The sequence below is a fragment of the Calliphora vicina genome, chromosome 5 (genome assembly GCF_958450345.1).
Source record: "Calliphora vicina chromosome 5, idCalVici1.1, whole genome shotgun sequence".
NCBI classification, from domain to species: domain Eukaryota; kingdom Metazoa; phylum Arthropoda; class Insecta; order Diptera; family Calliphoridae; genus Calliphora; species Calliphora vicina.
In genome coordinates this window covers 63,200,786-63,228,724 of record NC_088784.1, presented here as the reverse complement: position 1 = coordinate 63,228,724, position 27,939 = coordinate 63,200,786, and the positions used below count along the sequence as shown (strand labels likewise).

The 27,939-nt window shown below is 30.7% G+C and overlaps 4 protein-coding genes across 5 annotated transcripts in view; 3 read left to right on the top strand and 1 right to left on the bottom strand.

The window, feature by feature from the left end:
* Positions 1–86: 86 nt before the first annotated feature.
* On the bottom strand, positions 87–12,911 carry RabX1 (RAS oncogene family member RabX1). 2 transcript variants are annotated; one of them, XM_065511533.1, is made up of 4 exons: positions 12,805–12,911; positions 12,346–12,728; positions 3,955–4,082; positions 87–1,261 (listed from the first exon to the last, which is right to left on the bottom strand). In XM_065511533.1, exons 2-4 carry the CDS (start codon positions 12,386–12,388, stop codon positions 644–646), a joined length of 789 nt encoding a protein of 262 aa, XP_065367605.1. In that variant the 5' UTR covers positions 12,389–12,728; positions 12,805–12,911; the 3' UTR covers positions 87–643. The 2 variants fall into 2 exon arrangements, with proteins under 2 accessions (XP_065367605.1, XP_065367604.1); XM_065511532.1 differs by having other exon boundaries at positions 12,346–12,908.
* A 3,107-nt stretch (positions 12,912–16,018) lies between these two features.
* Spn55B (Serpin 55B) lies at positions 16,019–18,777 on the top strand. The gene is made up of 2 exons (XM_065511716.1): positions 16,019–17,025; positions 18,292–18,777. Exons 1-2 carry the CDS (start codon positions 16,168–16,170, stop codon positions 18,559–18,561), a joined length of 1,128 nt encoding a protein of 375 aa, XP_065367788.1. The 5' UTR covers positions 16,019–16,167; the 3' UTR covers positions 18,562–18,777.
* Positions 18,778–21,642: 2,865 nt separating this feature from the next.
* LOC135960061 (retinol dehydrogenase 13-like) lies at positions 21,643–23,211 on the top strand. Its single transcript, XM_065511258.1, has 6 exons — positions 21,643–21,798; positions 21,854–22,019; positions 22,073–22,170; positions 22,231–22,387; positions 22,485–22,653; positions 22,807–23,211. The coding sequence occupies exons 1-6, from the start codon at positions 21,710–21,712 to the stop codon at positions 23,112–23,114; spliced, it is 987 nt and encodes a 328-aa protein (XP_065367330.1). The 5' UTR covers positions 21,643–21,709; the 3' UTR covers positions 23,115–23,211.
* A 2,016-nt stretch (positions 23,212–25,227) lies between these two features.
* Positions 25,228–27,939, top strand: part of egl (Egl_like_exo domain-containing protein) — a 64,085-nt gene continuing 61,373 nt past the window's right edge. The window contains exon 1 of the mRNA XM_065514494.1: positions 25,228–26,053. The gene's annotated coding sequence lies outside the window, so the exon portion shown is untranslated. The remainder of the gene's footprint in view (positions 26,054–27,939) is intronic.

The window sequence follows — 27,939 nt, the reverse complement described above, 5'->3', positions numbered from 1 at the left end:
AAATCATAAACTCAAAACGAATGAGTGTAGGAAAATGAAGGAAAACTTATAAATTTAAATATGAATGAATATTAATTGTTTTAAAAAAAAAAAGAAAAAAAATACCATAATAATTAATTAAAAACACATCAGTACCAGTTGTGGTTAGTAGAAAAGAATTAAAATTAATACATAATAATAAAAATAAAAGTAATTTGATTTATATAAAAAAGTGTTTTTTGAAATAAAAAAAAAAACGAAAAGAAATTCGATGGGCATTTTTGGTCAAAAGCATTTTACAATACAAATTTAGATTATTGTAAAAAAGAATTTTAAAATTCTGTTTTTTTTTTATTTTATATACTTAAATCTATTGCTACATATTCATACATACATTGTTATATCATAAAGAAAAATAATGAATTAAATACATACATAAATAAGTATGTAGCTATTTATAAATTATAAATAATATCTGTGTATTTGATTAAAGATTCTTGTGGTTTGCATTCATAAATTGCTTTGTTTTTGTTGGTTGGGTTGTTTGTTTTCTTAATAAAAAAAATCACAATTGTTTTCTTTCAACTACTTTTGTTTTACTGACTGCATTTGCATATGCATCAAATTCATATTTGTGGGTTTTATATAGAATTTCAATTAGAATTTAGCAACACCAATTGACGGGTTCCACTTCACCCAACGCTATATGCTCTATACTCCAGGATGGTGTCTCTAAACGTCCCTCTGCTGTGGCTTTAACATCATCCCCCTCTACCGGTATACCCAACGGCACTGAGGGCAAATGTATTACGGAACCATTTTCATGCAAATGACGACTACTAATCGCTTGAGCGGTATGATTGAACGCTGTATTATTATTGGTATAGGTCGAGATCGAATCACACGAATCAAATTGTCTTAGAGAACGACATTTGCCTTCTTTAGCCAAACGCACTAAACCTAAGGCAGTACTGACAAACACCTGTTCCAGGCCTTGATCCGTCTCGGCAGATGTCTCGAAATATGTTGCTCCCATAGAGTTGGCAAATAGGCAAGCCTCTTCTCGTGACACGGCACGAATTGCATGTAAATCTAATTTATTACCCACTAGTGTTAGTATTAAGGGTTCCTGTACATTGCGATGTAGCTCCTGTATCCACGATTTAATTTCGCTAAATGTTCGATATTGTGATAAATCGAAAACTAATATGGCAGCATTGGCGTTGCGATAATACATGGGCGCAACGGCTTTGAAACGTTCCTGGCCAGCAGTATCCCAAATCTGAAAAAAGCAAATAATTAAAAAAAATTAGCATTAAGATTAAATTACATAATATTTGGTATTTAAATGTTGAAATTTTAAACTCTACTTATCAACAAAGTTGATAACACGCTGTTATTAACATGGCAATATTAACATTAAAGCAGTTAAACGCTCTAGAAATAGAACATTATAGTTTTGTCCATTATAAGATAATTCATGAAACTACTAGAAGATGGCACTGTTTATATAAATACTAGCAGCGGGTTGCAGTCTGTCAGTGTATTGTAGGCGCTGTTAGAATTAACATCAAGTGTACAGTGGGGCAGAATCAACATTTTTTGGAAATAAATCTAGCATTTCTAAACGGATGTTCCGACTTTCTTTAAGAACATCTAACCATTTTATGTTTTTCTGTAAGGTATTTTTACGCAGAACATTTTTCAACTTTGGGACACATGTTCTAAAATCGCAAAGCAAAGGATCAGAAAACGGAAACGGCTTTGGAAACTTTAATGTGTTCTCTATTTAACCCCAAAGTATTTTCCCAACCCGAAGGAAATGTGGGGCTGGGCAAAATTGTAAAAAATAGAATTTTTGTGATTTTTGCTATAATTTTTAGGAATTGCGGAATTCCCTCTGAGCCTTTGACAAGTTCTTTTATACTTTGTTATTTAGGATGACAAATTAAAAAAACGTTGAAAATTTCATTGAGTTTTGTTAACAAATAAAGACTTTATTACATATTTATTGAGTTTCTAAAACTAAAATTTGTATCAAAATTTTAATAGAATTGCAATACTATGGCTATGCTCATGTCAAATTTTATCCCGATCATCACTTTAGAAATGCCAGATTTATTTCCAAAAAAATTTGATTCTGCCCCACTGTGCAGAGTGTGTTTTAAAGTGCGACTATTTAAATAGTTCTGTAAATTTAAATAAAAAGAGTTACAATTTTAAAACTACTAAACTGCTTTTATTTGCAATACAAATAATTAGGTTTATTTGAAGAAAATAAACCACCGTTTTTAAAAGGTAAAAACGTAACAGCATTATCAACCACTGTATATTTAGATCAGTGAACGGCACTCATAGCCACGAGTATCAAACAATTAATAGCTGATCATATTACAACATACAGTCCTATCACACATTTTCTTCGGAATGGTTTCAATTCCGTAGTATTTATTCCAATCGATTTCGTTTTATGTTCTTCAGATTCCGTGTAATTTATTAATACCAAATATACAGTGACTGACAGCTTATTTGATGCAGGTAAAATTATTTTAGAAAATCGAAAAATATTTGTTTTCATCTGCAAAAATAACGGACTTCCTGAATGAAATGTCTTTGTTCAAATGTTGTCGACAAAACTCGATTCTTCGTCTTCTATTAGCAGCATTTATCAACAGCTTATTTCAGGCAGTCTTTCCATAAAAATTTGCCCCGTCAAACCTAAATATTTTTCCACCTCATTCTTCAACTTTGGAGCACTTAAATTGGGTTTTTCTTTAACTTTACGAACAATCCATCTTTTATCTGCATTATTAAATATTTTATTTGGCGCTGATCTACCCTTATCGTCTATTCTATTTACGTGTCGAAACCTTTCTATAATGTGCTGAACAGTTGGGGAACTAATTGCAACAATTTCAAAAAATTATCGTTGGATTTTGCACTGTTTCAAATGAGGAATAGCGTCTTTTCTTTTCTCAACTGAAGTTTATTTTCCCATTTTAAAATTTAAAATCTTTTCAACTTATTTTTATAAAAATTCTTTAGAAAATGGCCTAAACAGAAAAAAATGCAGTGCACCGGTATTTTATTATCAGAGAAAGTATAAAATACACTGCATCATTTGAGCTGTGAGCATATTTTAAGGAGAAAATTCTTTTTTTCATTAATTTTTCTTCAATTAGATTGCTATTTGTTATTTTGTCTTCCTCAGCATTATAACAGGACATACATATATATCATTACATTTTATATCGAATTTGTTTGATAAATTGAATAAACATTGACAAATTTTCGATTTTCTAAGCTGTGAGCTGTATTTCTGATTTTAATTTAACAGAGTTTTTATATTACAAGAAAAGTAAAGTTTTTGGTACGGTAATTTATTAAAAATTTTTAAAAAACAAATAATTTCCAAGAAACTGAAAGTGGTTCTGAATAAGCGAAATACGTAATTAATTCCACTTTCGACCGGAATGGAATTCAGTGACAGATCTGATAGAAAGAAAGTGAAATGTTCTCTTTATGCCGACCACAGATTAAGACTCTCTTAACTAAGCACCTTACAGCTTTGTTAGACGAAGTAGCGGTATAATTGTTATCTTATATCTAATGCCTAAGCGCATATAACCTAAAAATCAAGTAAATGCTAGAAAGAATCTTGTGTAACTTTTATTACAAAAATTAAGGCAACTAATAAATAATACAAGAAAATAATTTAAAATTCCTTTTACTTTCATGCCCCCATTTTAATATTAAATTATACTATTAATACTTAAAAGCCTGGAAAAACAAACTTATTTTGCCATGATTATAAATTGAATATTGTAACAAATACATGATTCTAATTGTTAATAAATGTGTTTTGATAAGCTAAATGGATTTTTGGTGTATTTTTATGCTTTAGATGGTTTTTTAAATCATTGTTGTGCTCTTTTTACGTACTATATAATTCTTTACATATACCCAATTACTCACTTGTAATTTTACTTTAACATCATCCAAGATGACCTTACAAGTAAAAAACGAAGCAGCTATTGTTGGACCAACATCTTTGTGTAGAGTGTTCTTAATGTATTTGGTTACAAGGCATGTTTTACCAACACCTAAAAAAGAGAAATAACGTAGACAAAGAAATATTTATTATTATTTTGTTTGTGTATGTGTGTTTTTGTGGTTAAATTTCAGACAATAAGATATTTAAAATATTTTGTTAAATTGAAATAAATGGTATTTTTAGGATTTTTTATTTCTATGAAAAGAATCTTAATTGAAATGTTTTTAAAAGTACTTTGAAGTTACGTTTTCTGTTCCCACGAACAAAAAAGAAAATTAATTTCTCTCTATGGTGTGTTATGATGTCTTGATTTAATCAGTAATGAATACAATTATATCTCAATAAGAAATCTGATGGTACAATGGAATTTTTTTAGCAAAAGCTAAGCGGCAATAAAATAACAACAGTAGAAACCATGATATGATATGATTTTTTATAATTCATTTTCCGACTCACTTATTGAATTTATTATAATAAAGTGAATAACGGCCAGGGATTCACCTAAATATTCAACCTAATACCAATACAACATACATACGAGCACAAAAGCTTTTAAATAGAAACAATTTATCTAACTCTAGTTATCGCCACAATGAACCAAGTAAATTAGTAATTCAAGTGTTTGAACAATTATATGAATATGTCGATTGCAACTAGTGTAAAGTTTTAGTCAAACGTTTAAATTATAATTAATTGCAACAGACATAGTAAAAGACTAGTCTACTTATTAAAATCATACAAATTACAATGTTGCAAGCTTTTTTATATGTATTTGAAAACACGATTCCAAGTATCGTTTATTTGTGTATTATATAAATTTTATTATCGTAGATTCGTTTTCCTGAGGCCATTTAATTGCAATTCTTGATACCTATCTAATTATATTTTCTATGACTACTAATTTCATACTTGCTGCAACAAAACATGCCTAATACAAAAACTAGTTTTATTTAAATTTGTTTGCTAATGAAAATATTAACACTCCTTTCCAGGAATTATTATTAACAAATATTGAAATAACAATTGTACGGAGAACTAAGAGTTTTAATCGTGATTCTCGAGAACATTATTTTCAAGGCAAAACCATCGAAAGCTCTAGGTCCGGATGTCATCTCCAAATTAATGCTGAAGAAACTTGGTACTGCAGGCCTGAAATATCTTACGAAGCTGCTGGAACTCTCGGTTCCTCGGCTACTCAGGGAGAATCGTACCGTCGGATTTCCTAATGATAACCGCTTAAGAATCCCTACTACTACCCATGAATGAACATTTTCCGCTAGCCATACTCCAACATGGCTTCAGGAAAGCGCAAGCCACAACAACAGTACTCAATCAGATAACCTCCCAGATCACCAACACATTCGAACAGCAACAGCCGGATGGACTTCCGAAGCTTTCACAGTACCAGACGTCATCTCATCATACGTCGACCGATTGTCTATTGCAAATGGTCAGAATATTTTGCATCAAACGGCGGTCTCCGAAACCATTAAACTGGATATACATCAGGGATCCCGATGTTGTGTTGGCGAGCAAGAGAGAATTGCTCCAAAATAAAAGTGCAGTGATCTTAAACAAATGACAGTTATTTATCAGGTTTCATTTGTTCACAAGAATGAATTCCTCAATCTTAATAAAATTGTTATTATATTTCTTCAATTAAATCGTCTATATGAAGACTTTACGGCATTTTCGAATTAATAGAATTTGTTTGTGTTTCTTTTATTACGTAGCTTTGAACAAATGAATTTCAAATCCGAAAAAAAATTTGTTCACAGAAGTAAATTGACTGGAAAAAAGTGAGGATGACTTTCAAGACTATTGAAGCCTATTGAATTTGGTGAGAATCAGTCCATTATTTCTCCTAGCCCCCATACGATTGCACTATCTGAAAACAGATGTGCAATCCTCGCTGTCTCTATGACGACTAAACATGTTTCAATCAACAGAGCACTGTTAATCACTTAACCGTCTGATACTTGAATTACAATAAAAAATATACGTCTGAACATTGTTTCTCAAATAATTTCAGATATACATACTAGAGCTGTAAATGAATCATTCATTTTTTAATTAATTCGCGAATCATTCACACAAAAAAATGAATTGAATAAAATTTGTGTCAATTCAAATGAATTTGGTAAAAATAAACTGCAATTCGTTTCCAATTCAAATGAATTGAATTGATTTTGAATTAATTAAAATGAATTAGAAAAAAGAATTAGCAATTCATTTCCAACTCCGAAGCGGAATTCGCAGCATATTTAGCAGATTCTTCAAAGTCATTAAGTATGCTGCATAATTATCCGACGGTTAATGAAACAGAATTGTGTTTTAAACTGCATACATTGTTATTTTTCCTGATTTTTTATTATTTGTGGAAGATAGTTTAAATATAATATAAATTTTAGCAAAAAGTCTGTCGTTGGGTGGTTGTGGTCGTGGGTCACAAAATTTCAAAAATTATTAATTGCTTATTGAATATTAAATGTGTTTTGTCGTTCAGCGTATTTCAAAATAAAAATCAGTTCTTCTTAAAGAAACAAACTACAAACACCATGTTTTCATTGATCAGGCGCGGATACAGGACAAGGTTTTTCAATTTTTGTACTGGATATTTTCATTTTGGTAGGAAAAATTTAAGCCTATTGAATTTGATGAGAATCGGTCCATTATTTCTCCTAGCCCCCATATGATTGCACTATCTGAAAACAGATGTGCAATCCTCGCTGTCTCTATGACGACTAAACAAAAGAGAATAAGAAAACGTGTGTTATTATGCTATCAAGTGGACATTATTGATGTACATCGCCCAGCGATCTCGGACAGTAAGAGACAACTGCCCAGGTAAACAAGATCTACCCTAGAACAATTAAGAACCGGTTGATGTAGTTTTCTCTACATAGACTTATGGTTAAGACCGTCTGAGGTGGCACGGTTTTTACAGAAGATACAATGATTTCCGAAAAGACTGCACCTTAAGCAACGGTGGAGACATTGCTTTCATCATTTAGTATAATGCTCTTTCTCTCTTGATCCTGATATTAGAGACCAATACTCTTGAGAATAAAGGTATTGCGGCCAGATCGCGAAAAACAAAGTTAAAGCTTTAACTTAGTCCTTGAGAAATTTAACGCTCATCATCAGCTTTGGCAATCAAGTCTTGAGGAAGACCACAGAGGAGCGTCGTTGACGAAACAAATTGACGATTTCATCTTCCACATACTGAATGGCACGGATTATGAGTAATTGCGTTAATTCGACAGATATCAACCTGTCAATGAGAAACGTAATTATATACAGCGCTTCGAAGTGGCTCGAGTGATCTTGTTTGGTTGTTTTGATGGCATTTTGTTGTCTCAGCTGTTTGCAAGTGCTGTATATGTATAACCAAATATATAGATTATTCACATTCAAACTTTAATTACAACAATATACGCCGAAAACTAAATAATTTCGCTTTACATTTCAAATTACCTATTGTAAATGAATTGCCTAAAAGTCCAAATTAAATTGCAGACATTTTAAAACTATAATTCAACTTAGCTTAACTTTATAATTCTATGGAAATTGTTGCATGCAACCCATTCAAATATTAAGTTGAACAGGAAAAACTGTATTGGTTTAATGTGCTGTAATTAGTAAATAAAAACAATTTTTTTAATCTGCAAGTATATTAGGGCGTTTTTTTTAATTTTTGTTAAATTACACAGTCCAACAAATTGAGACTTTTTGATCGGATCAGAATAGCGACCCTAAAATTCTGAAAGGGCATATTGAGTAAATCTGTTCTGTAGAATAAAGTTATAGTCTTTTTTAGAGTGTGTTATTATTATTATACCAAATGAACAACATTTTGTAATTTAATATCTGAGAGGGATTTAATGGGGTAATTTTCCATTTATGATCCGAATGAGCTGAAATTTAAAATGTGAATAGTCCTTGAGAAGATATACAAAACACATACTAAATAAAACTAAAAGAGATAACTTGCATATGTATGGTTTAAAATTTAAAAAAAAAAAATTCTACCCCAACCATAAAAACCAAAAAAAAATCGACCAAAATAAATATGTAAACCTAAAAAAATTTATCCAAAAGCCTGTGATTCATTCAAAAAGGTACGGACTTTTTGACCTATTATATAGAAGAGAGGAAAAAAAGGAAAATCTTACCAATCTCCTCTAGTTAATCAACCGAAATTTCTATTGGTTATAAGAAGACTTTTTTTTTGGGTAATATTTCAAGTGTACAAGGGAACAAATCCAGTTAGAGCACCCAATACCAGGCTAATAATCCACATAAATAAGTCTTAAAACAAATGCAGGCTTCAGGGAAAGAGAAATACAAACAAACAAAAAAAAATTAAATTAAACAATAAATATTTATTCAGCCAATGTTAATGATGGTCTAGAAAATAAAAACATACTGAGTAACGACATTGGCATGTACTATAAAACAAAACAATACAAAAAAAAGCAAACAATTATATTTTATATTAAATCCAGTGTAAATACCCTTTAAAAAAAACTACACGCTAATGTACATAAATGCATTAAAACTAGACGACTTTATAAAACAAAAAACAAACAAAGCAGAGAGAATGAAACTAAAATGGGTGTTAAATAGGGAGGGTAAGGGCTTTGTCATAATGAGGTTTTTTAAGTACAGACATATAGCACATTTGCGGCAAGATGGTCATAAATCGAAAAACAAAATTTCGAGTAAAATTACTTTGAATGTTTGAGGTATCATGCATAAAATAAAATCACTTGTTTGGAAAAATAATAACTGAAATGACTGCAGTGGTTGACAATACAAAAATTAAATTTATCAAAAACCAAAAAAAAATCTTAAGATTTTTTTAATTTGTTAGTAATTTATTAACAGTGCTCATGTTTCAATCAACAGAGCACTGTTAATCACTCAACCGTCTGATACTTGAATTACAATAAAAAAAATTCGTCTGAACATTATTTCTGAAATAATTTCAGATATACATACTAGAGCTGTATATGAATCATTCATTTTTGAATTAATTCGCGAATCATTCACACAAAAAAATGAATTGAATAAAATTTGTGTCAATACAAATGAATTTGGTAAAAATAAATTGCAATTCGTTTCCAATTCAAATGAATTGAATTGATTTTGAATTAATTCAAATGAATTAGAAAAAATAATTAGCAATTCATTTCCAACTCCGAAGCGGAATTCGCAGCATATTTAGCAGATTCTTCAAAGTCATTAAGTATGCTGCATAATTATCCGACGGTTAAAATGGCTTTCTTTAAATTTAATGCGCATATTTAAGAAACACAATTGTGTTTTGAACTACATACATTGTTATTTTTCCTGATTTTTGATTATTTGTGGAAGATAGTTTTATTTTTTTGAAATAAATATAACATAAATATTAGCAAAAAGTTTGTCGTTGGGTGGTTGTGGTCGTGGGTCAAAAAATTTCAAAAATTATTAATTGCTTCTTGAATATTAAATGTGTTTTGTCGTTCAGCGTATTTCAAAATAAAAATAAGTTCTTCTTGAAGAAACAAACTCCAAACACCATGTTTTCATTAATCAGGCGCGGATACAGGACAAGGCTTTTCAATTTTTGTACTGGATATTTTCATTTTGGTAGGAAAAATTGTTCATTCGCCCTAGAGATCTGCTCTTGAATTTGATTGATTGCAACTCATTTTTGATTCATTCATTTGAATTGCTAATTCTTTTTTCTAATTCAATTGAATTAATTGAAAATCAATTCAATTCAAATGAACAGAGATTATTCTGAATTGCTAATTCTTTAAAATCAAAAAGAATGATTCATTTACAGCTCTGATACATACATACATATAAAAAATAAAAAAAATATTCCAAAAATTGTATTTATATTAATATTGAATGGAACATAGAGAATGTTGAAATCATTGTAGAATTAGCAAGGTACAATTATTAGAAAGTATGTTCTCAATTATACATTCCCTATAACGTCAAACAAAAGAAAATTAAAAAATATAAAAAGGAAATGCCAAAAAGAAATAATTGAATTTAAATTTTTATTACAAAAATTTACTAACAATTGAAGAAAAACTATATTTTTTAATAAGTGTGTATAATTTCAGTTAAAACGTAACAAATTTAAAAAATATCGCGGTAACAAATTAAAAAAAGTTAAGTGATTAAATACATAGTTTGACGTTTTAGGGGTGAACATTGGAAACTCTCTCTAATAATTGTACCTGGTAACTGATTGTACCATGGTTGAAATAAAGTCATGATTAGGATAAAAATTCTGGAGAAGAATTTGGATAAATATGGAAATATACACATGACACACTACATAAGGAGGGTTGACCAAATGGTCTTAAATGCGACTGTATAAGTCGAATATCTGAAATAATTTTGGAATTTCAAAATTCTGGAGACAAATTTGAAAAATATGGAATTGAACACGTAATACTTTATTTAGGGAGGATAGTACAAATCATAGAGAATTATACATAGAGATGAGACACTCCGATTTGTCAAACAAAAATACAACAAATTATATGTTTGATACAACAACAAAATACATTGACTAGCATGTATTTTGTTGTTGCAAGAGTTAGGTTTTTGACAACAGACTTATGTTACCCTATGGTCCAAAGGGTATACTTTGGTCCAAAGTATAAGTTGAATATCTGAAATAATTTTCAAATTTGAAAAAAACTGTAATTAAAAACGTTAGCTTTAAAAAATATGTCAGATATAATCTTTTTTAAATCATAATTTTTCAACTGTACGGTCAAAATTGTCACCGAAAAAAAGTACATGAACAAATATTTTAAACTTACCAAAAAAAACCAATATAGACTTTCAAAAAAATAGCAAAAGATCTGAAGGTTCATTGTCACACTCTATCAAAAGCCATTAAACAGTATAAGAAAGACTACATTGAAAGGAAACCAGAATCAGGAAGAAAAAAGGCCTAAAAGATATTGGTAAGGCAAAAGAATCGAACAACTCTTTCGAAGAGCACCGAACACTTCTATCTATTAAATGCTCTGATACTTTGTGCGCACATTCAAAGCTAATTTTGGATTGAAGTCGTATAAAGTTCAGAAAGTTCCAGATCGCAAAGAAAAAAGAACTAGCGAATAAATTGAGGTAAAATTTTATTAAAAAATTGTCTTGTAATAGCAGACTTTTCACAAATTCCGTGTCAACATATTTATGTGGCTGATTGACGAGGTAATGCTCAAGAATAATACCGCACAAAAAACAAACAAAATTCCCCAAGAAGTTTCTTGTGTGGCAAGCCATTTCCAGTTGTGGCAAAATAAACCAATTATTTGTGACATCAGGCAAGATAAACACAGAAATATATTACGGAGGGTCTACAAAAAAAAACGGTATTTGCCTTTCTTAAAACAGCATAAAACGCCTTCATATTTCTGGCCCTATTTGACTTCATGACTCTATGGAAAAATGGCACTTGAGTGTTATTCAAACAATAATGTCAATTTTGTTCCACGGTAGGCAAATCCACGCAACTGCCCAGAACTTCGACCTGTGAAAAAGTATTGGGCTCTTGTAAAAAAAAAAAATAAAGAACACAGGCAAGGTATCTCAGGTCATGTCCGATTTTAAGCGTAATTTTCTTATTTGAGATTATTCTATTCGATATAGAGCAAGAAATTATTACATCACAAATGTGGTAATTCGGTTCCAGGTCTCATATTTTTTTTATATTTTCGAATAATTTAACAAACTGACAGGATAATTCTTATTAATTTTTTGCCAAAAACAAAAACTAATGCTCGATGACAGTATTCGTTTATTTACACCAAATATTCTTACTCACCATTTCGATACAGACAATACAAACAAACTCAACGTACTTATCAGTTATAAGTAGGGTAAAAAGGTTTTTTCTACGATAACAAAAAAATACCCCCCACAAAGTGCATGCTTACAAAAGATTGCAATGAATTAAAAAAAATTAACAGCAAAAATGCCTATGCCTTGCAAATGGAAACAAAATATAAGAAACATGAGTGAATTCCTCAAGGTTACCGCCACAGTCAGGCCAGGCCAACAAAAACACAAAAAGACACCACACACAACCTCTCTAAAGGTTGCTTATCGATTTCTATGACAAAAACCCATGAAAATAGTATTGTTGTGATAACAACAGAATATATATATATAAACAAGCTAAATTAAATTAATGTCTTTCGAGGTCTTTATGAATGAATAAAGATCAATTAATAACAAATTACCTACTTAAATGAAATTGATATTAATTGATAATGAATACATTGACTTACCCCTAGATCCTAAAATAACGACTTTACCCTCAATACCTCTCATGTTGAGGATGTGGCGTTTTTCGTTGAATAAATCTGGCAAAAATTGGACGATTTTTATAGTTGGAACTTGTATTGTTGTTGTTACAGTGATTGCTTTTATGTCTAACTTGTGGGAATTTTTCAATTCCTCAGCGTTAATCTAAATTAGCTCTTATCTAATTAATGTTTTTTGCACAAGAATTATTTTGTTTTGTTTTTATTATTAATTAATTGGGGTAACATTATTAAATACACTTTATGTTCACATTCCATTTATGAACAAAGTCAAATCACCACCTTCATTCAAAGTTACCTAGACAAATTTTCTTCTTTTGCGTTGCATTTTAATAATTTACTCTTTACTTTTTTATTTATAAATAATTTTTCGTTTGCCACAATGGTTTCTTTGTTGTCACTAAAATCTTTATTATAACTTACTGTACTTCACAATATTAATTGTATTACTTAGTTTTAGCAAATAAAAAGATTATCAAATAAAAGTTATTCATTTTCTGAGGTTCTTTTTCTTTTTATTTTAGTAGTTCACTTGAAGTCAACAGCTGTTATTTGTTGTGTAGTTTTTCCATCACAGGGTGTGTCATAAATTCGAATTCTCAACAGTTATCGATAGCAGTATTGCCAGATGAAAAATTAGTGGGATGTGAAACAACCGTTAAAAACTTAAAATATAAGAAATACAATGCAGTCATAGTTGCAGAACAATCAAAATCAACAGATTTAAATTTGATATTGAATGTTTTGTTTGTTTTGTAGACTTTTGCATAAAGTGAAACTGACCAAATTAATACTAAGAAAACACAAATTGAAATTAAAAAAAATTTAATTTAATGTTGAGAAAAAAAAACAAACTGAAATTAAGAAATCTAATTTTCTAACGAGTGCTGTTTGTTTCAACAAACTCTTTGAGTGCCCATTCATCAATAATATTCATTATCGCAACCAAAGTGATGTGAATGGCGATGCGCGAAACAGATTCGTCCAAGGACGACCTGTTTACAGCACATTCGTTAGCGTTTTCATTCCCGCAGATGTCCTCATGTTCATCTTAGCTCGACATGGTAGTATCCAAGTTGAAGGCGTAATTCAATATTATCGAAACATATCTTTCATCAGATATTCCAATAATATGGTAAAATTAAGATAGTGAACCAAAGACAACATTATGAAACTATATTACGCACAGTGGTCTGGAAACTTTTTATTGTTCCAAAATTACACTATCAATTTGAATTTAACGGTTTTAACGTTGCGACAAAGGTGCACCACGATTCTTGTTCTATGTGTTATTCCAAGAAACTTTGAGAAGAAACCATAGCTGAAAAATTAATATTATTAAAAACCTTAGGAATGAGGAATAACATTTTAAAGAAACTTGAAATTTTATGATTTTTTGTGAAGATAAATTTTAAATTCGAATTAATATAAAATTAGAACAGATTAAGATATCGATATTTTGGAACTAATAATCGATCGATTGATAACAATAGCCATTGTCTGCACTTAAATACTGAAATTCCTAAAAGGGGAAAAATATGTTAAAAAATTTTGATTTTTCAGACGTTATTCGTCGAATATACTACGTTTATACTAGAGATGCCAAACGGGGAATCCCGTTCCCGAAAATCCCGGGGTTTTCGGGATTTCTTAAACCTTGAAGCCCGGGATTTTTTAATTTTAAATCCCGGGGTTTTCGGGATCTTCCAAATCCCGTTTTTCATAAATAAATAGAGGAATTTGTCATTTTTGTGTGCCTTTTTCATTCATTTTGACATGCTACATGCCCGAATATCGCAAAGTGATATTCAGAAAAGTTGTTAAGCTCAACTCCTGCTACAATAAAGTTAATAAAGGAAATCGGTATTTTTGGTTTTCCTTGAGTGGGGCTCTAGAAAATCAATTCTTCACCTTTTTTTGTAAGTTATCTAACAAAACTCAATTTGAATCCTCTTCAAGCGAAATTGATTTTATCTCAAAGGCTAAAAGATATTATTAATAAATGTAAAAACCCAAATAACAATAACGAAACCAAGTTATAATGTAGATTTGCAAATTGCAAAAGAAATAAATCACTTTATTTCTGAAGGAACAAGAGGAAAATACTTGCAGATTTGTTATAAGTATTTGCAAACGGTTTTGTCAATATGAAAGATGTTTTTCGGCAGCAGCATATGTCGGAAATAAAATTCGTTCCAGAATGCCAGACGAAACCATAGATGCAGTAGTATGCTTTTTAGTGTCTAATAAAAATTAATTGCTAAATAAAAAATGAACTTTCAATTGTAAAGACATAATTATGTACATTTCTTTCTTATAATTTTCGGGATTTTAGATTTCCCGAAACCCCGGGTCGGGATTTCGGGATTCTTTACCAAATCCCGATCCCCGGGATTTTCAAGAATCAGTCCCGATTAGCATCTTTAGTTTATACGTAGCCTATTCGCAAAAAAAATAATTCGTAATTAACTAACTCTCTGTTTATATGTCACTTTGGTTACGGAAAATTCTTATTTTTTTAAATGCAAAAATGAAAGAATTAAAAATTCTTGTTTGTCTTACAATTCAATTAATGCAAAAACGCAATGAAATGTTTAAAAAAACGAAAGAAAAACTAAAAAAACGTTAAAAAATATGGCAATGTTTAAAATCTGATTTGCAAATAGTGTCGTTAATCAGGAATTGTTTTCGTGAGTTAGCTATTTGCAAATAAAAAATTAATTCACTGTTTATACGGGAAATTTTTATTTATGAATAAGCCTTGCGTATAAACGGAGTAATAGCTTATTAAATTTTGGTATATTTAAGTAAATCACCCACTAGCTCGCATTCCAAACGCGAGCCTATTTAAATACAAATCAGCTCAAAAACACCTCAGTACTGACTATATGAAATTTCATTAAAATATGTTCAATCGATCACGAGCTACCAAATTAGACAATTTTAGAATAATATAAACTATTACAGGCATCTTGATTTATTTAAATATTTTGTTTTAATTTGTCGCTAAAATTTCTTATACATTTTATATAAATATATCGATAACATTTCTTAACAAGAAATATAACTTCTGTCATCACTAGCTGCCAACAGCTGTAACATTTCAAAACAAAACAAAAAAATAAACAAAAATGTAAACAAACAAATTTCGTAATAAATTATTAACAAATTGCATGTGCAGCACTCGATGTTTAAGCAATTTGCTATTTTTAAATAAATTATTAATATGATGGGCAAAAGTCAATATATTATGGAAAATCAAATTTGAACTAATACTAAATATGTTTAAACAAATTGATTCTAACGAAAATTAATGAGACTACAAACAAACAAAAAAGGTAAATGAGAAATTAAAAGAAAAAACAATAAAAATATATATTTACACAAACTGCCCTTGTATTTCCCCCCATGTCAAAAGCAATTAACAAAGTCAACAGAAAAGGTAATAAATGAAGCAGAGATAAAAACAAAACAAGAAAAACAAAAATATATTTGGGAATGCGGTAACGTAGCCGCTGATAACGGCAGAGACCGACGAATTGTAGTACAATTTGTGGAATTGTAGATAAACAATGCGTGAGTCATTTGTGTGTATTAGGCGGTGAGAAACCGAAAATTGAAGGCGTTAAAAACATGTACTATTTGTTGTGGCTCTAGTTGGTTTTTTGAAACATTCCATAACAGACTGTGGTCAAGGAAAGTTGTTTTCAAGTTATAAATCTTTGTGCTACAATACACAATTTATATTTTTTTGAAGTGACAAGTGAAAAACAAAATCAAATCAAAATGTTCGATTTTAATTTAGAATTCGCTCGTGGTGGTGCTCAATTTACTGTGGAACTTTTCAAAAAGTTGGCTGCTGGTGGTGTTAAAGAAAATATCGTGTTTTCTCCATTTTCTATACAGACCTGTTTAGCTTTGGCTTTTGCCGGTGCCGAAGGAGAAACCGCCGATGAAATTGCCACCGCCATGAAGTATGTCTCAAACTTCCCCCCAGAAGTGGCTGAAACCTTCCAATTTGTTTTGGAAAAGTACAAGAATAGTGAGCTGTTGAAAATCGCCAACAAGATTTACGTACAAGAGGGCAAAAGTCTCAAGGTCGAATATGCTACTGCCACCAAAGAAAACTATCATGCCGAAGCAGAGGAAATAAATTTCGGCGAAAGTGAGGCAGCTGCCCAAGCTGTTAATTCCTGGGTGGAAGATCAAACAGCGGGCAAAATTACAAATCTCGTAGAGCCCGGTTGTTTTAATGCCCTCACTCGTTTGATACTCTTGAATGCAATGCACTTCAAGGGCGATTGGGAAAAGAAATTCGATGAAGCTCACACAGAAGAAGATGATTTTTGGATTGCCGAAGAACAATCGGTTAAGGTTAACTATATGAATCAAAAGGCCAAATTTGGTTACGGCTTCTTTGAGGAATTGAATTGTCAAGCCTTGGAAATGCCCTACAAAGACTCCGATTTAAGTATGTTCGTTTTGTTGCCCAACGAACGTGAGGGTTTAAAAGATTTGGCCGAAAAATTGCAAGGCATTAATTTGGTTGATTTGGCTGACAAAATGAATACCGAAGAGGTTGTGGTGAAATTCCCCAAATTCAAAGTGGACTATAGTGTGGAATTGTGCAAGGTTTTGAAAGAGGTAAGTTTGAAAGCTGTTTATTATTAGTTAATTAGTTTGGTACATAGTAGTTTAAAATTTGTTACAAACAAAATCTGGATTTTTGCATTTTTACCTCAATATATATGTACAAATTTGTTCAACTTATTTTTCTAAATTTAAAAAATCTTCAGAAATATCTGAAATTTTAATCAATTTTATTGCTGGTTTGCAACTTAGATTAATATTTCACTATAGTTTGCAATCACATAAAAAAGTTACTTGTTTCTCAGATTTATTTTAAAGTATGGAAATATATAACTTTTGGCACAATTATATATGTATATATACAAGTTAACTTTGCTTAGTTTTTGACTTACACAGTACCTTCCTCTTTCCGTAAGCTAAATTTGTATACACCATTAAACAACCATGAGCCTTATTCAATATTAATATGCTTACTACCGTGCTGCTAACTTTCCCTTATGTTAATTTACATACAAAAGAAGCTAGAAGGTCATTAGCTAACTCAAACATTTCTTTCAACCAAGAGTAAAGAAATGCGTCAACAATTTACTGAAGTTAGTTCACGTCATTATTTTCTGGAAATTAAACCCTCCATGACACAAAGATTTTATTTATGTTTATTTCGCTTATTCGTAATGAAAAATAAATTCTTCCTTTATGTAATAAATAAATATATGTATGTAATTTCATTTTGGAAAGTGGAAAAATAATTTATTGTTCTTTGTAAACAAATCTTTATTACAATCAATTTTAACTCTATTTTTGATTTTTTTCATATTCTGCCGCTTTTGCTTGCATAATTAAAATATTTGCCTATTTAAACTTGCCCTGATTAGAAAAATGTAAAACTAATATTTGGTTTTGCATTGTAAATGCATTTAAATTTGATTCCAATAATTCTAGCAAATTTTATTAAAAAATGGCTATACAAATTTATGTCATCTATAAAATTAAAAGAAAATGATTCAATTTGAACACGTAGTGACTGCAATATCTAATCATAAATTCTTATAAAAAATAACAGTTTAGAACAAACATGTTATACAAAAAAAAGAAAAGAACTAAAAAATGATACCAGTAGCACCATTTAAATGTTATTACACACATATTTATTTATATTAACTAATCTATGGAAGGTGGGTTATTGATAATGTACACTTTTTTATTTATATAACCTGAATAATAATAATTTAATATAAACAAAAAAACACTTTCGAACATATCGATAACAATCAAATCAAAATTACAAAATTGTTTTTCTCATTTCATGATCTTTTGCAGTTTGGCATTACTAAAGCTTTTAACAACGAGGCCAATTTCAGCAATATGTTAGAATCTGCCGAAGATCTTTACGTATCTAATGTTTTCCACAAGGCCTGCATTGAGGTCAATGAGGAGGGTTGTGAGGCAGCTGCTGCCACTAGCATGATTATGATGACCAGAATGATGATGTTACCTTTACAATTCCAAGCCGATCGTCCTTTCTTGTATATGATTTGGAACAAGAAGAACATATTGTTTGCTGGTGCCTTTGTTAATGCTCCCCAATAAAATGTGTAGTTGAGAGAGTAGTATATTATGCATTTCCTAAAAATAATGAGTCCATGACACGATTTTCAATATAGTATTATATATTCAGGATTTATCCTATAAGAATTTTTTAAACTTGCTTTAAAAATTATTGTTAAATTTTACTTTTTTACTTACATTTTTATTTTTTAATTTAATTATTATTTTTTTTTAATAAAAACAAATTTATGAAGAAAATATTTTTTTTAATTTATTAAAGAAATTTCAGTTTCTAATACTATTACTCAATAATGTAATATATGCAGTTTTTTGTTTAAAAAATTATTTCTTTTTATTCGTTTAATAAAAGGTTTATAAAACAATACATATTTCCATGAAACTGCAGCATAAACTCTAATAAATTACAGATTTGATAAAATTTGAAACATCTTATTGATGATAATTGTAGGAATATACTGCACAAAGCTACCATTGTCGCTTAAATCTTAAAAGCTTTACTAACGTTACCGCTAAAATTACCGAAATAACTGAAAATATCATTATAAAAAAACATTTTTTTACCTTCAAAATTATCTTTAAGCTACCGTTGTCTGTGAGCTATCTTTGTCCTTAACCCTTTAATGCATATTGTTGCCAATTGTCTACATTCCAGTTCCACTTACTTTTAGACGAATATAAGCTTGATACTAATTCAGATTCTCCTTCAGCAAAATCAAATGGATTACGAAAAGTTTCAGCTAAAGAAATTCTAAATCAAAATAAAGCTAAAAGAAATATAATAAACTAGCTGTCCCGGCAAACGTTGTTCTGCCATAGCTCACACAAAGTTTGAAAACTCCCACTATAATAGTACTTCGGATATGCAATAATAAATTCTTATTTCGTATGGGAGGTGCCACGCCCATTGTACCTATATAGGTCAATTGTAAATCTAAACCATCCAGGGACAAAAAATTTCATCGAAATCGGCCCAGCCGTTAAGGAGGAGTTCAGTTACTAACAGACGTACAGAAGAATTATAAATATAAAGATAAAAATCAACTAAATATTTGAAAAATAAAAGTAAAAATCATGCATTTAAGGGTTAAAACGTCTTTTTAGTTCTAAAATTAGCATGTAAATTAACTTTGTTCTTAAAACTCCTTTTTAGCACTAAAATTCAGCTACTGAAATAATTTAAATAATGAAATTACAAATTTTTATTTTCATAATTGAGTTTATAGAAGTTAAAATGTAATATACGCCCTGACACACAATTCCATTCCGATCGAAAAACGAATTTCAGAAAAAATAAACCGAACATTTTTTCGGAATGAAACCACTCTTAGTTTTTAAAGTGGAATTGATATTGGTGTATATTTATTGGATTTTCTTAAATTTTTAATCAATCTTTACCAAAAACTTGACTTTTATTTTAATATACAGAACGTTGTCCTATAGAATTATTAAATCTTTTGGGAATTAATAAAATCAAATGAAATCTGAAGAATCAAAAACGATAATTAATTCTTAATTCAATTTTCAAAATCAAATACAATTTTTTCTCTTAAACATTCCATTAAAGAATTTATTACGAATTCGAGTTTTCTTTAAATGAAATCAATTACAAAATAGCTTTAAAAATCCTCTTAGTCATCGGAAGGAGCAGCCGAAGCTGCTTTGGAGTGGTGGAGGTTAATTTATTTTACTCTCACAATCTCTTATATTGGGGGTATTGTACCGTATTTCTCAAAAATTCAGAGTTGCAATAAAGATCGAATAGTATACTTTACCCTCGAAAACCCGTAAGGTACATTTTAATCCTTGACGTTTCCTTGGCAAACGCGAAGAAAGACCTTACTCTCGAAGGCCGGCTAGGGACTCCAGGTTGATTATAACCGTGACCCTTTTGAAATGTCACTCGGATTATTTTTTTAAATGTCAGAATTTCCAATGCGAAAAAAGTTCCAATATATCCTCCACATCGGATAGTAAGTCCTGTACTAGGGCGGGACCTCCCAACCAATCAGCTGCTCGCCATCGTTTTCGTTCGGTTTCGTGTAGACCGATTGAAACTTTTGTAGAGTTATACAGTTCCTACGCTCACAAGCCTGATAAGGAAAGTAACAGATTAGTTTTTGAATAATTGATAATCTACATACATATTTCAAGTAAATCAAAAAAATAACGCAATGAATTTAATCTAAATTTAGAACTGCAGTTTAGATTTTATTAAAATCTGGCATTTAAATTTGTAATGTCCGCAAAAGCCAAAAGAAAGTCCCGTACTATAGCATTACCTCCCAACCGGACAATAATGTGTTACCCCCATTGACACGAAGTCTTGTTATGCGTTAACTAGTAGTTACATATACTGACAGTTTTCATACAAAAATAATTTTAAACGACAGTATAACTATTAGTTAACGCATAACCAGACTTCGTGTTAATGAGGGTAAGTGTGTTTACATATAGTTTTATATATGTACATATGTATATTTTTTCTAATTTCAGATGGGCATTAAAAGGGCATTTAAAAATGGCGATTTCAGCAAAATTTTGGAGAAACCCGAAGACCTTAATATTTCCAATATTCTTCATAAAGCAACCATTGAAGTAAATGAAGAGGGCTCTGAAGCTACAGCCGCCACCAGAATGATGCTAAAAAAGCGTTGTATGCCTAGATACAAATGCATCAGAGCTGACCATCCATTCTTTTATATGATTTGGAATAAGAAAAATATTATAATTGCTGGGGCTTTTGTGAAATCCACATAATTTTCACTTATTTCGACAAAATAGAATCTCAAAAATTATGAAAATTTTTAATAAAAAAAAATTTTATTAATGGTAATACATAATTCATTGATTCAAGTAAATGTGAATATTAACAGTTAAAACAAATTTAAGCTGTTGGATGGATTTGAGTTTAAATATGATAGCACAAGAAACCCTATATTCTTATTATAACGAAAAGCTGCTTGATTTGAAAACTTTAGTTTAGTCACCTTTCGTCAGCTGTTTTATTTAGTTAAACAGCTGTGTCCTTAATAAATTTTCGCCGTACTTAACTGTAATAATCACGATTAGAAATATAAAATTAGTTTATCACAAATTAAATTAATTTTTATAAATTGAATTATATAAATAATTCATAGAATTCATCAAGAAGCTTTATATATTGTTTAAAATGCAAGGTTTATTTAAGTTTCTTAAAAGTCGTCCCGTGTTTTGGATAAGTGTTACCGGCACTACAGTGGGTCTAGCATGTTTTGTTAAGTAAGCACTACATTTCATCCTAGAATTTACAACTTAGAGCATTTTTATATTCCAGAGACCTAATGCAAGGTGGTAAATTTACCAAGAAAAGTAAAGCTGAAGGAAAAGTTGTGATTGTAACCGGATCAAATACCGGCATTGGCAAGGAAACAGTAAGGGAGCTGGCCAAAAGGGGAGCTACAGTGTATATGGCCTGTAGGGATATGAACAAATGTGAAGAGGTTTGTTATGAGTTCAGAAACAAAAATTTAATAATTTTAAAATTTTTAATAAGGCCCGTGAAGAAATCGTTTTGGAAAGCCGCAACAAATATGTTTATTGTAGGGAATGTGATTTGGCTTCTATGGAATCGATACGTAAATTTGTAGACAAGTAAATTTAGCCTAGACTTGTTTGTTATATTTGTGTTTTAACATTTATTTTTATTTCCAGCTTTAAAAAGGAACAGGATCGTTTGGATATTTTAATTAATAATGCTGGCGTTATGCGTTGTCCTCGTTCTTTGACCAAAGATGGTTTCGAACTACAATTGGGTGTTAATCATATGGGACATTTTTTGCTTACAAATCTCTTATTGGATTTAATTAAAGTAGGTATTGCTTAATATTGTTTTAATGTGTATCCCCTATATTCTTAACAAGTGTTTCAATTTATTTTCATGTCTATAATTTCTGTTTTAAATTCAGAAATCATCTCCCAGTCGCATAGTTGTATTGTCCAGTTTGGCGCATACTCGTGGTGAGATCAATATTGGTGATTTAAATAGTGAAAAATCGTATGATGAAGGCAAGGCTTACAATCAAAGTAAACTAGCAAATGTGTTGTTTACACGAGAATTGGCCAAGAGATTAGAGGGTAAGTTTTATTATTTAATTTAAAAATGGATTGGCAGAAAAAAGAAATGAAATGAAAAAGTTCCTGTGTATTTTTTCAATTGTTAAGAATATCCGAAAAATTAGGCCTGAAATCGATTTGTTAATTACTGAAACTTAATAATTATACTTTTAGGCACTGGTGTCACTGTGAATGCTCTACATCCCGGTGTTGTTGACACCGAACTCTTCCGTCACATGGGCTTCTTTAATTCATTCTTTGCCAGTCTGATATTTAAGCCTTTGGCATGGCCTTTCCTTAAATCTCCTCAAAATGGAGCTCAAACAACTTTGTATGCTGCCCTAGATGAAGATTTGGCGAATGTTAGCGGTCAATACTTTAGTGATTGTGAAATTAAAGACGTTGCACCACAAGCAAAAGATGAATCTTTGGGAAAATGGCTGTGGGCAGTAAGTGAGAAATGGACGAGATTGACAAGTTAGATATTAAAAAATAATGATTGAATTCTGTTTTAATAAACTGATTAAATGACTGGCATTTTTTAAAGCTTAACATTTATTTTATATGAAAACCTTAAAACATTATTATTCATTTCACAACCCGTGCTGTATGAAATACACTTACATATTTCAAAAAAAACTACGAGTACTAGTTCGTCTCGGCTTTGTAAAATTGGCTTATTGTACTTGTACTTAAACACCATTATGTACATTAACGAATCAATTATGTTTGTAAGTTATTTGAGGGCTTCAGAAAGTTTATTTGATGATCATCGCTATCTTAAACGAGTTTAATACTCTATTGAAGTAAAAACTATCTATTATAAATAATTCGGAAGCCAGCCTTGGTAAAAACTTGACATTTGGGAGCAAGACCTCGTAAAACTACTCCAAGCCAAGACAAAATAAGAGAAAACTGAGTTTAAGAAATTCATAAAAACGACTCCGACGGTTATCAATAATTTAAAATTGGAAATTAGTTATCGAATAGTTAGCCGCAGGATAAATGTGGCTAGTATTATTTCCAAAAAAAAGTACACAATTTGGCAAGTAACATTTAAACTGGTCGAGACAAAATGAAATACTGTCCTCTTTTCGGATGAATCTAAATGATGGGAGAAGATTTGTAAGACTGCAGAAGGGAAATATGATATACCTGGGCTAGGTATATCAGCTACAGATCCATTTTAAAGGATGTTAAGTATTTATAAGCTGAGGAAAAAAATCGCCTCTGTTACAACACCTCCTGGATCGAGTGGTTACAATCCAATGAGGTACGTGTTTTGAATTTGCCTGTCTAATCGAAAGATATCAATCCCATAGAAAACCTATGGAAAATTGTAGATCACGGACTCAAAATTATACGACGAATGAAGCTATATCAGACGCGGTTATATGGTATTAGGAAAAATTGGTTTAATGCATCGTCGAATTGGTTTAATGCATCGTCGCTGTGAGGCAGTAATACAAACAAGGGATATCCAACAAAATACTGAGTCACTAAAAGGGCAGACTACTTTTGTTAAAATAAAATATAAGTTTCCATTGTTTTTTGCTACTACATACCATAATAATGAATAGTTTTCAGTTTTTTTAGAATTTAATTAATTATAATGAATGAAATACTAAAAAATTAAAAATTTTCTTATGACTTGATTTTTTTAATTTTTTCAATAATTAATAATATTGTCATCCACTGTATTATTATGCATTATTAACTTAAATCTGATTATAAAGCTGCCCACAAACGGGTGATTTGTGAGTGCGATTTGTTCGTGTTCGACTTGTTAATGGGGCTGTGCGCACACAAAATCACAAGTAATTGAAAATTTTCAATCACAAATCAGGCGAACAAATCATTCCGTGTGTGACCAGCTTAACCTACACAACCTCGTAGAAAGAATAAATTCGTTCGGTCGATGTACATTGATTTCTTTCGCTTTTAACATTTGAAACTAACGGTTTTATCTTTTTAATTCATCTTTCATGTTAATTATTGCACTAAATACCACTCTGTGTTGTAAAAGTATCAGTCAAGGCGTATTTAACAAGGTGACAGCAGTGGCGAATTGAAATAAATACAGGCGAATTCACTTATTTTTTATATATAGAGTTTGACATACGGACGTACGGGGGAATATTTTTTATATATGTAGTTTGACATTTGTGCGTGCTATTTCTATAATCAGCTGTGCTGCCGATGGCACCTTATTAAATGCACCTTGGTATCAGTTGTTTTAATTTTTATGTTCATTTTAGTAAAATGCAAGGCGGATTTATACAAGGTGCTGTCGCTAGCCCAGCTGATTTTTTTTCTTCGTTGTTTGAACTGTCAAATTCACTTGTTTTTGTTGCAGCGAATAACACAACAAATCCAAAAGTAACAAAAATAACAGGAAGATTTTGACAGCACAAACATTCCAAAAAAAAACAATTTGTATGTTGTTATTGTACATGTTGTTTTTGTTGTGGAAATGCTGCTACCTTTTATAAATGCGTCTTGGTAAAGTGCATTTATTTAAAAACGAAATACCAGAACATAACGGAATTAGAAAATAATAATTTATGACAGTACTAGTTGGAATGAATTCGCCGTAAAATCAGTTGTTGCGCGACGTTTCCTATTGAAGGTTCGTTTCGTGGCTTTTCTCTTTACTTTTTGGGTTGTTGCTAAAATATTTGATTTTGTACAAAAATTCACTAAATAAATAAAAGTCAGTGTTTAAATAACCAATTCAATACAGAAAAATAAATAAAAAAAAAGAAATTTCTACAAAGTGTTAACGCTTAAACAAAAGTGCAAAAGAAGAAATCTTTTTACCACGTCTCAAATTTCTTTTTGTCTTTTATATTTTATAAATTTTCTACATTTGTATGTTAACAACACCTTTCTATTAGTAAGCAACTAAAGTAAAAAAAAAACAACAACAACAATAACAGCAGCTCGGCAGCAGTAGCAGCAAATTAATAAAACGACGTAGTTGTTGTAGTTTATTTCAAAGTCTTCGAATTGTATTTAAATAAAACAAAAAGCAAAAAATAAAGTGGCCTTATGAATAATTAACAAAAAATATCTACTTAAAGTTTAATACGAAACTTAGTGTGAAAGTAACCGAAAAAAGTTTAAGTTTTTTATATAAAACTACAATTATTATTATAAAACAAGTGCTTTTGCAATCGAAATTAAAAATCATCCTGTACACGAGGATCTGTATCGTGTTGTTTTTTTATAACGAAGTTGTGTTTTTTGCTACAAAGATATCCTTCAAATAAAGTTCCGCCTTTAAGTGCTCTTATTATATAAAATAAAAATAATAATTATAAAAGCAAAGAAATACACGACTATTTGTTGTTATTTTTGCCCCCCTTCATATCATATCTTCACTTTGTCAACATTCAGTCAGTCACACGAATTCAACAAGGTAAAGTTAGTTAAATTTTTGATACCTATAAGAAAAATAAAACAAAGTTAAAGAAAAAGCAAAAAACGCGTTCTTTGCAGTTTCATTAAATCAAAGAAGAGCAACCGAAAAAACGCGAAATTTAGTTTGAGTGCTTAATTATCATAACCTATTTTTGGTTGGTATTTTTATCATCTTATCTATAATAATTGTTTTATTTGTTTTAATAGTTTTGCAAAAAATATTTTTTTACGATTATTTTCAATTATTTTTTTCCTATTCATTCTTTACACTCAGTCATCGTCTTGTCTTTGTTGTGTTTTAGCATGTGTGTGTGTTGTTTTTGTTATTGCTTTTATAAAAACACACATGCAAACATAAAGTCAACATATGAAGAAGAGATAGATAAACTCCTTACTCTCTGCATACTCATTACACTTTGTTGTTTGTTCTTAATAATGATGATGACGATGATAATGACGGGTTTTTGTTACTGTTTTGTTTACATGATTTTTTTAAGCGATTTTAAATGGTGACTTTTTATTGCTTGCGTTTTTAAACAACTTGATTGTTATTGATTGTACTGATTTCCTTTTCCGGATTTTAGAAATTGATATCGAACATTAAAAAACACAGAGAGGGGACGAGACAACTCCCATGTATGGGCCGGAGCTTCAAAGTCTATTTTGGAGCTTCTCGACCACGTACAGGGCAGGGCGAAGGTGATTATCGGTGACAGTAGGGTATCCAACTCTAGTGATTCGCTGGAGCACCATTGCAATGGGGCTGGTTTTCACCGTTCTATCGATAGTAGGGATCATCCCTGAGTGCTGGTCCAAAAATAAAAATAAAAAATTTGTTGTATTTTTGTTTCACAAATCGGAGTATCTCGTCTCTATGTATAATTCTATGTACATAAATATATGCTTAAATTATTTAACATGGGATAGGGTACATTTTTATAGCTTCTGTGCAGTCAAGTTTTGAGAAAATATAGAAAATTTGTGTTTAATCATAATACGCATATCCATTGTTACGAAGATCAGTTTCTTATGTTCTCTAAGAAATGTTACTACATTTTTTAAAATTAAAGTTTTTGCAAAATGCATGTTTTTAAAGGTTAGGTTCCATGGGCAGCCACTCGTTAAGCAGGTCCATTCAAATATGATACCCAAGGGGTATCACAATGTCTCCGAGTTAAACCAACCAGATTCCCTGATGAAGGAGTAGATTCATCTAAGATTCATCCAAGCATGATAGGAATGGAATCCAGAGTACGCGTTCTCTCAGAATTGTCAGAGCCGGGCATTGGCAGAAAAGGTGATACACAGTTTCTTCGTCTTCTTCATTATGACAGCTTCTACAGTAATCTTTGTACCGTAGGCCCAGTCTTCTAGCATTTGTCCCAATTATACAGTGTACTGTAATAAAGGAGACAATTAGCCTTGTTTGCTCACGACGGAATTCCATAAATAGATTCGTCCTGCTGGCATCATATACGGGCCAAGTCGACCTCGTTGTAGCACAGGAATGTTCATTAGTAAACCTGTTTTGTGCAGTCTCATATGGTTTCTGCTGAATAGCCATCTTGCATTTAACAAGGGAAATACCAGAAAAGTTCTCAATATAGAAACCTCCACCGACCCTAATGCCCTTTTTAGAGGCATCAGGGAAGAGTACGCGCTGCCATAAATCCCTATTCGGGATTATAATATGGAAATGCCTACCGAAAAAAGGTTTTGCGATTCAATAATAAACATTACTATGTAGGTGCCCATAGTAATTCAGTATCCTAGAATGTCCAAGGTCCTTACCAGACCACGAACAACCAGCATTTAGTCTCACAGCAGAGTTGAGAGCCGTTTGTAAAACCAATAAATCCACTGGTAACCAGTTTAATCAGTATC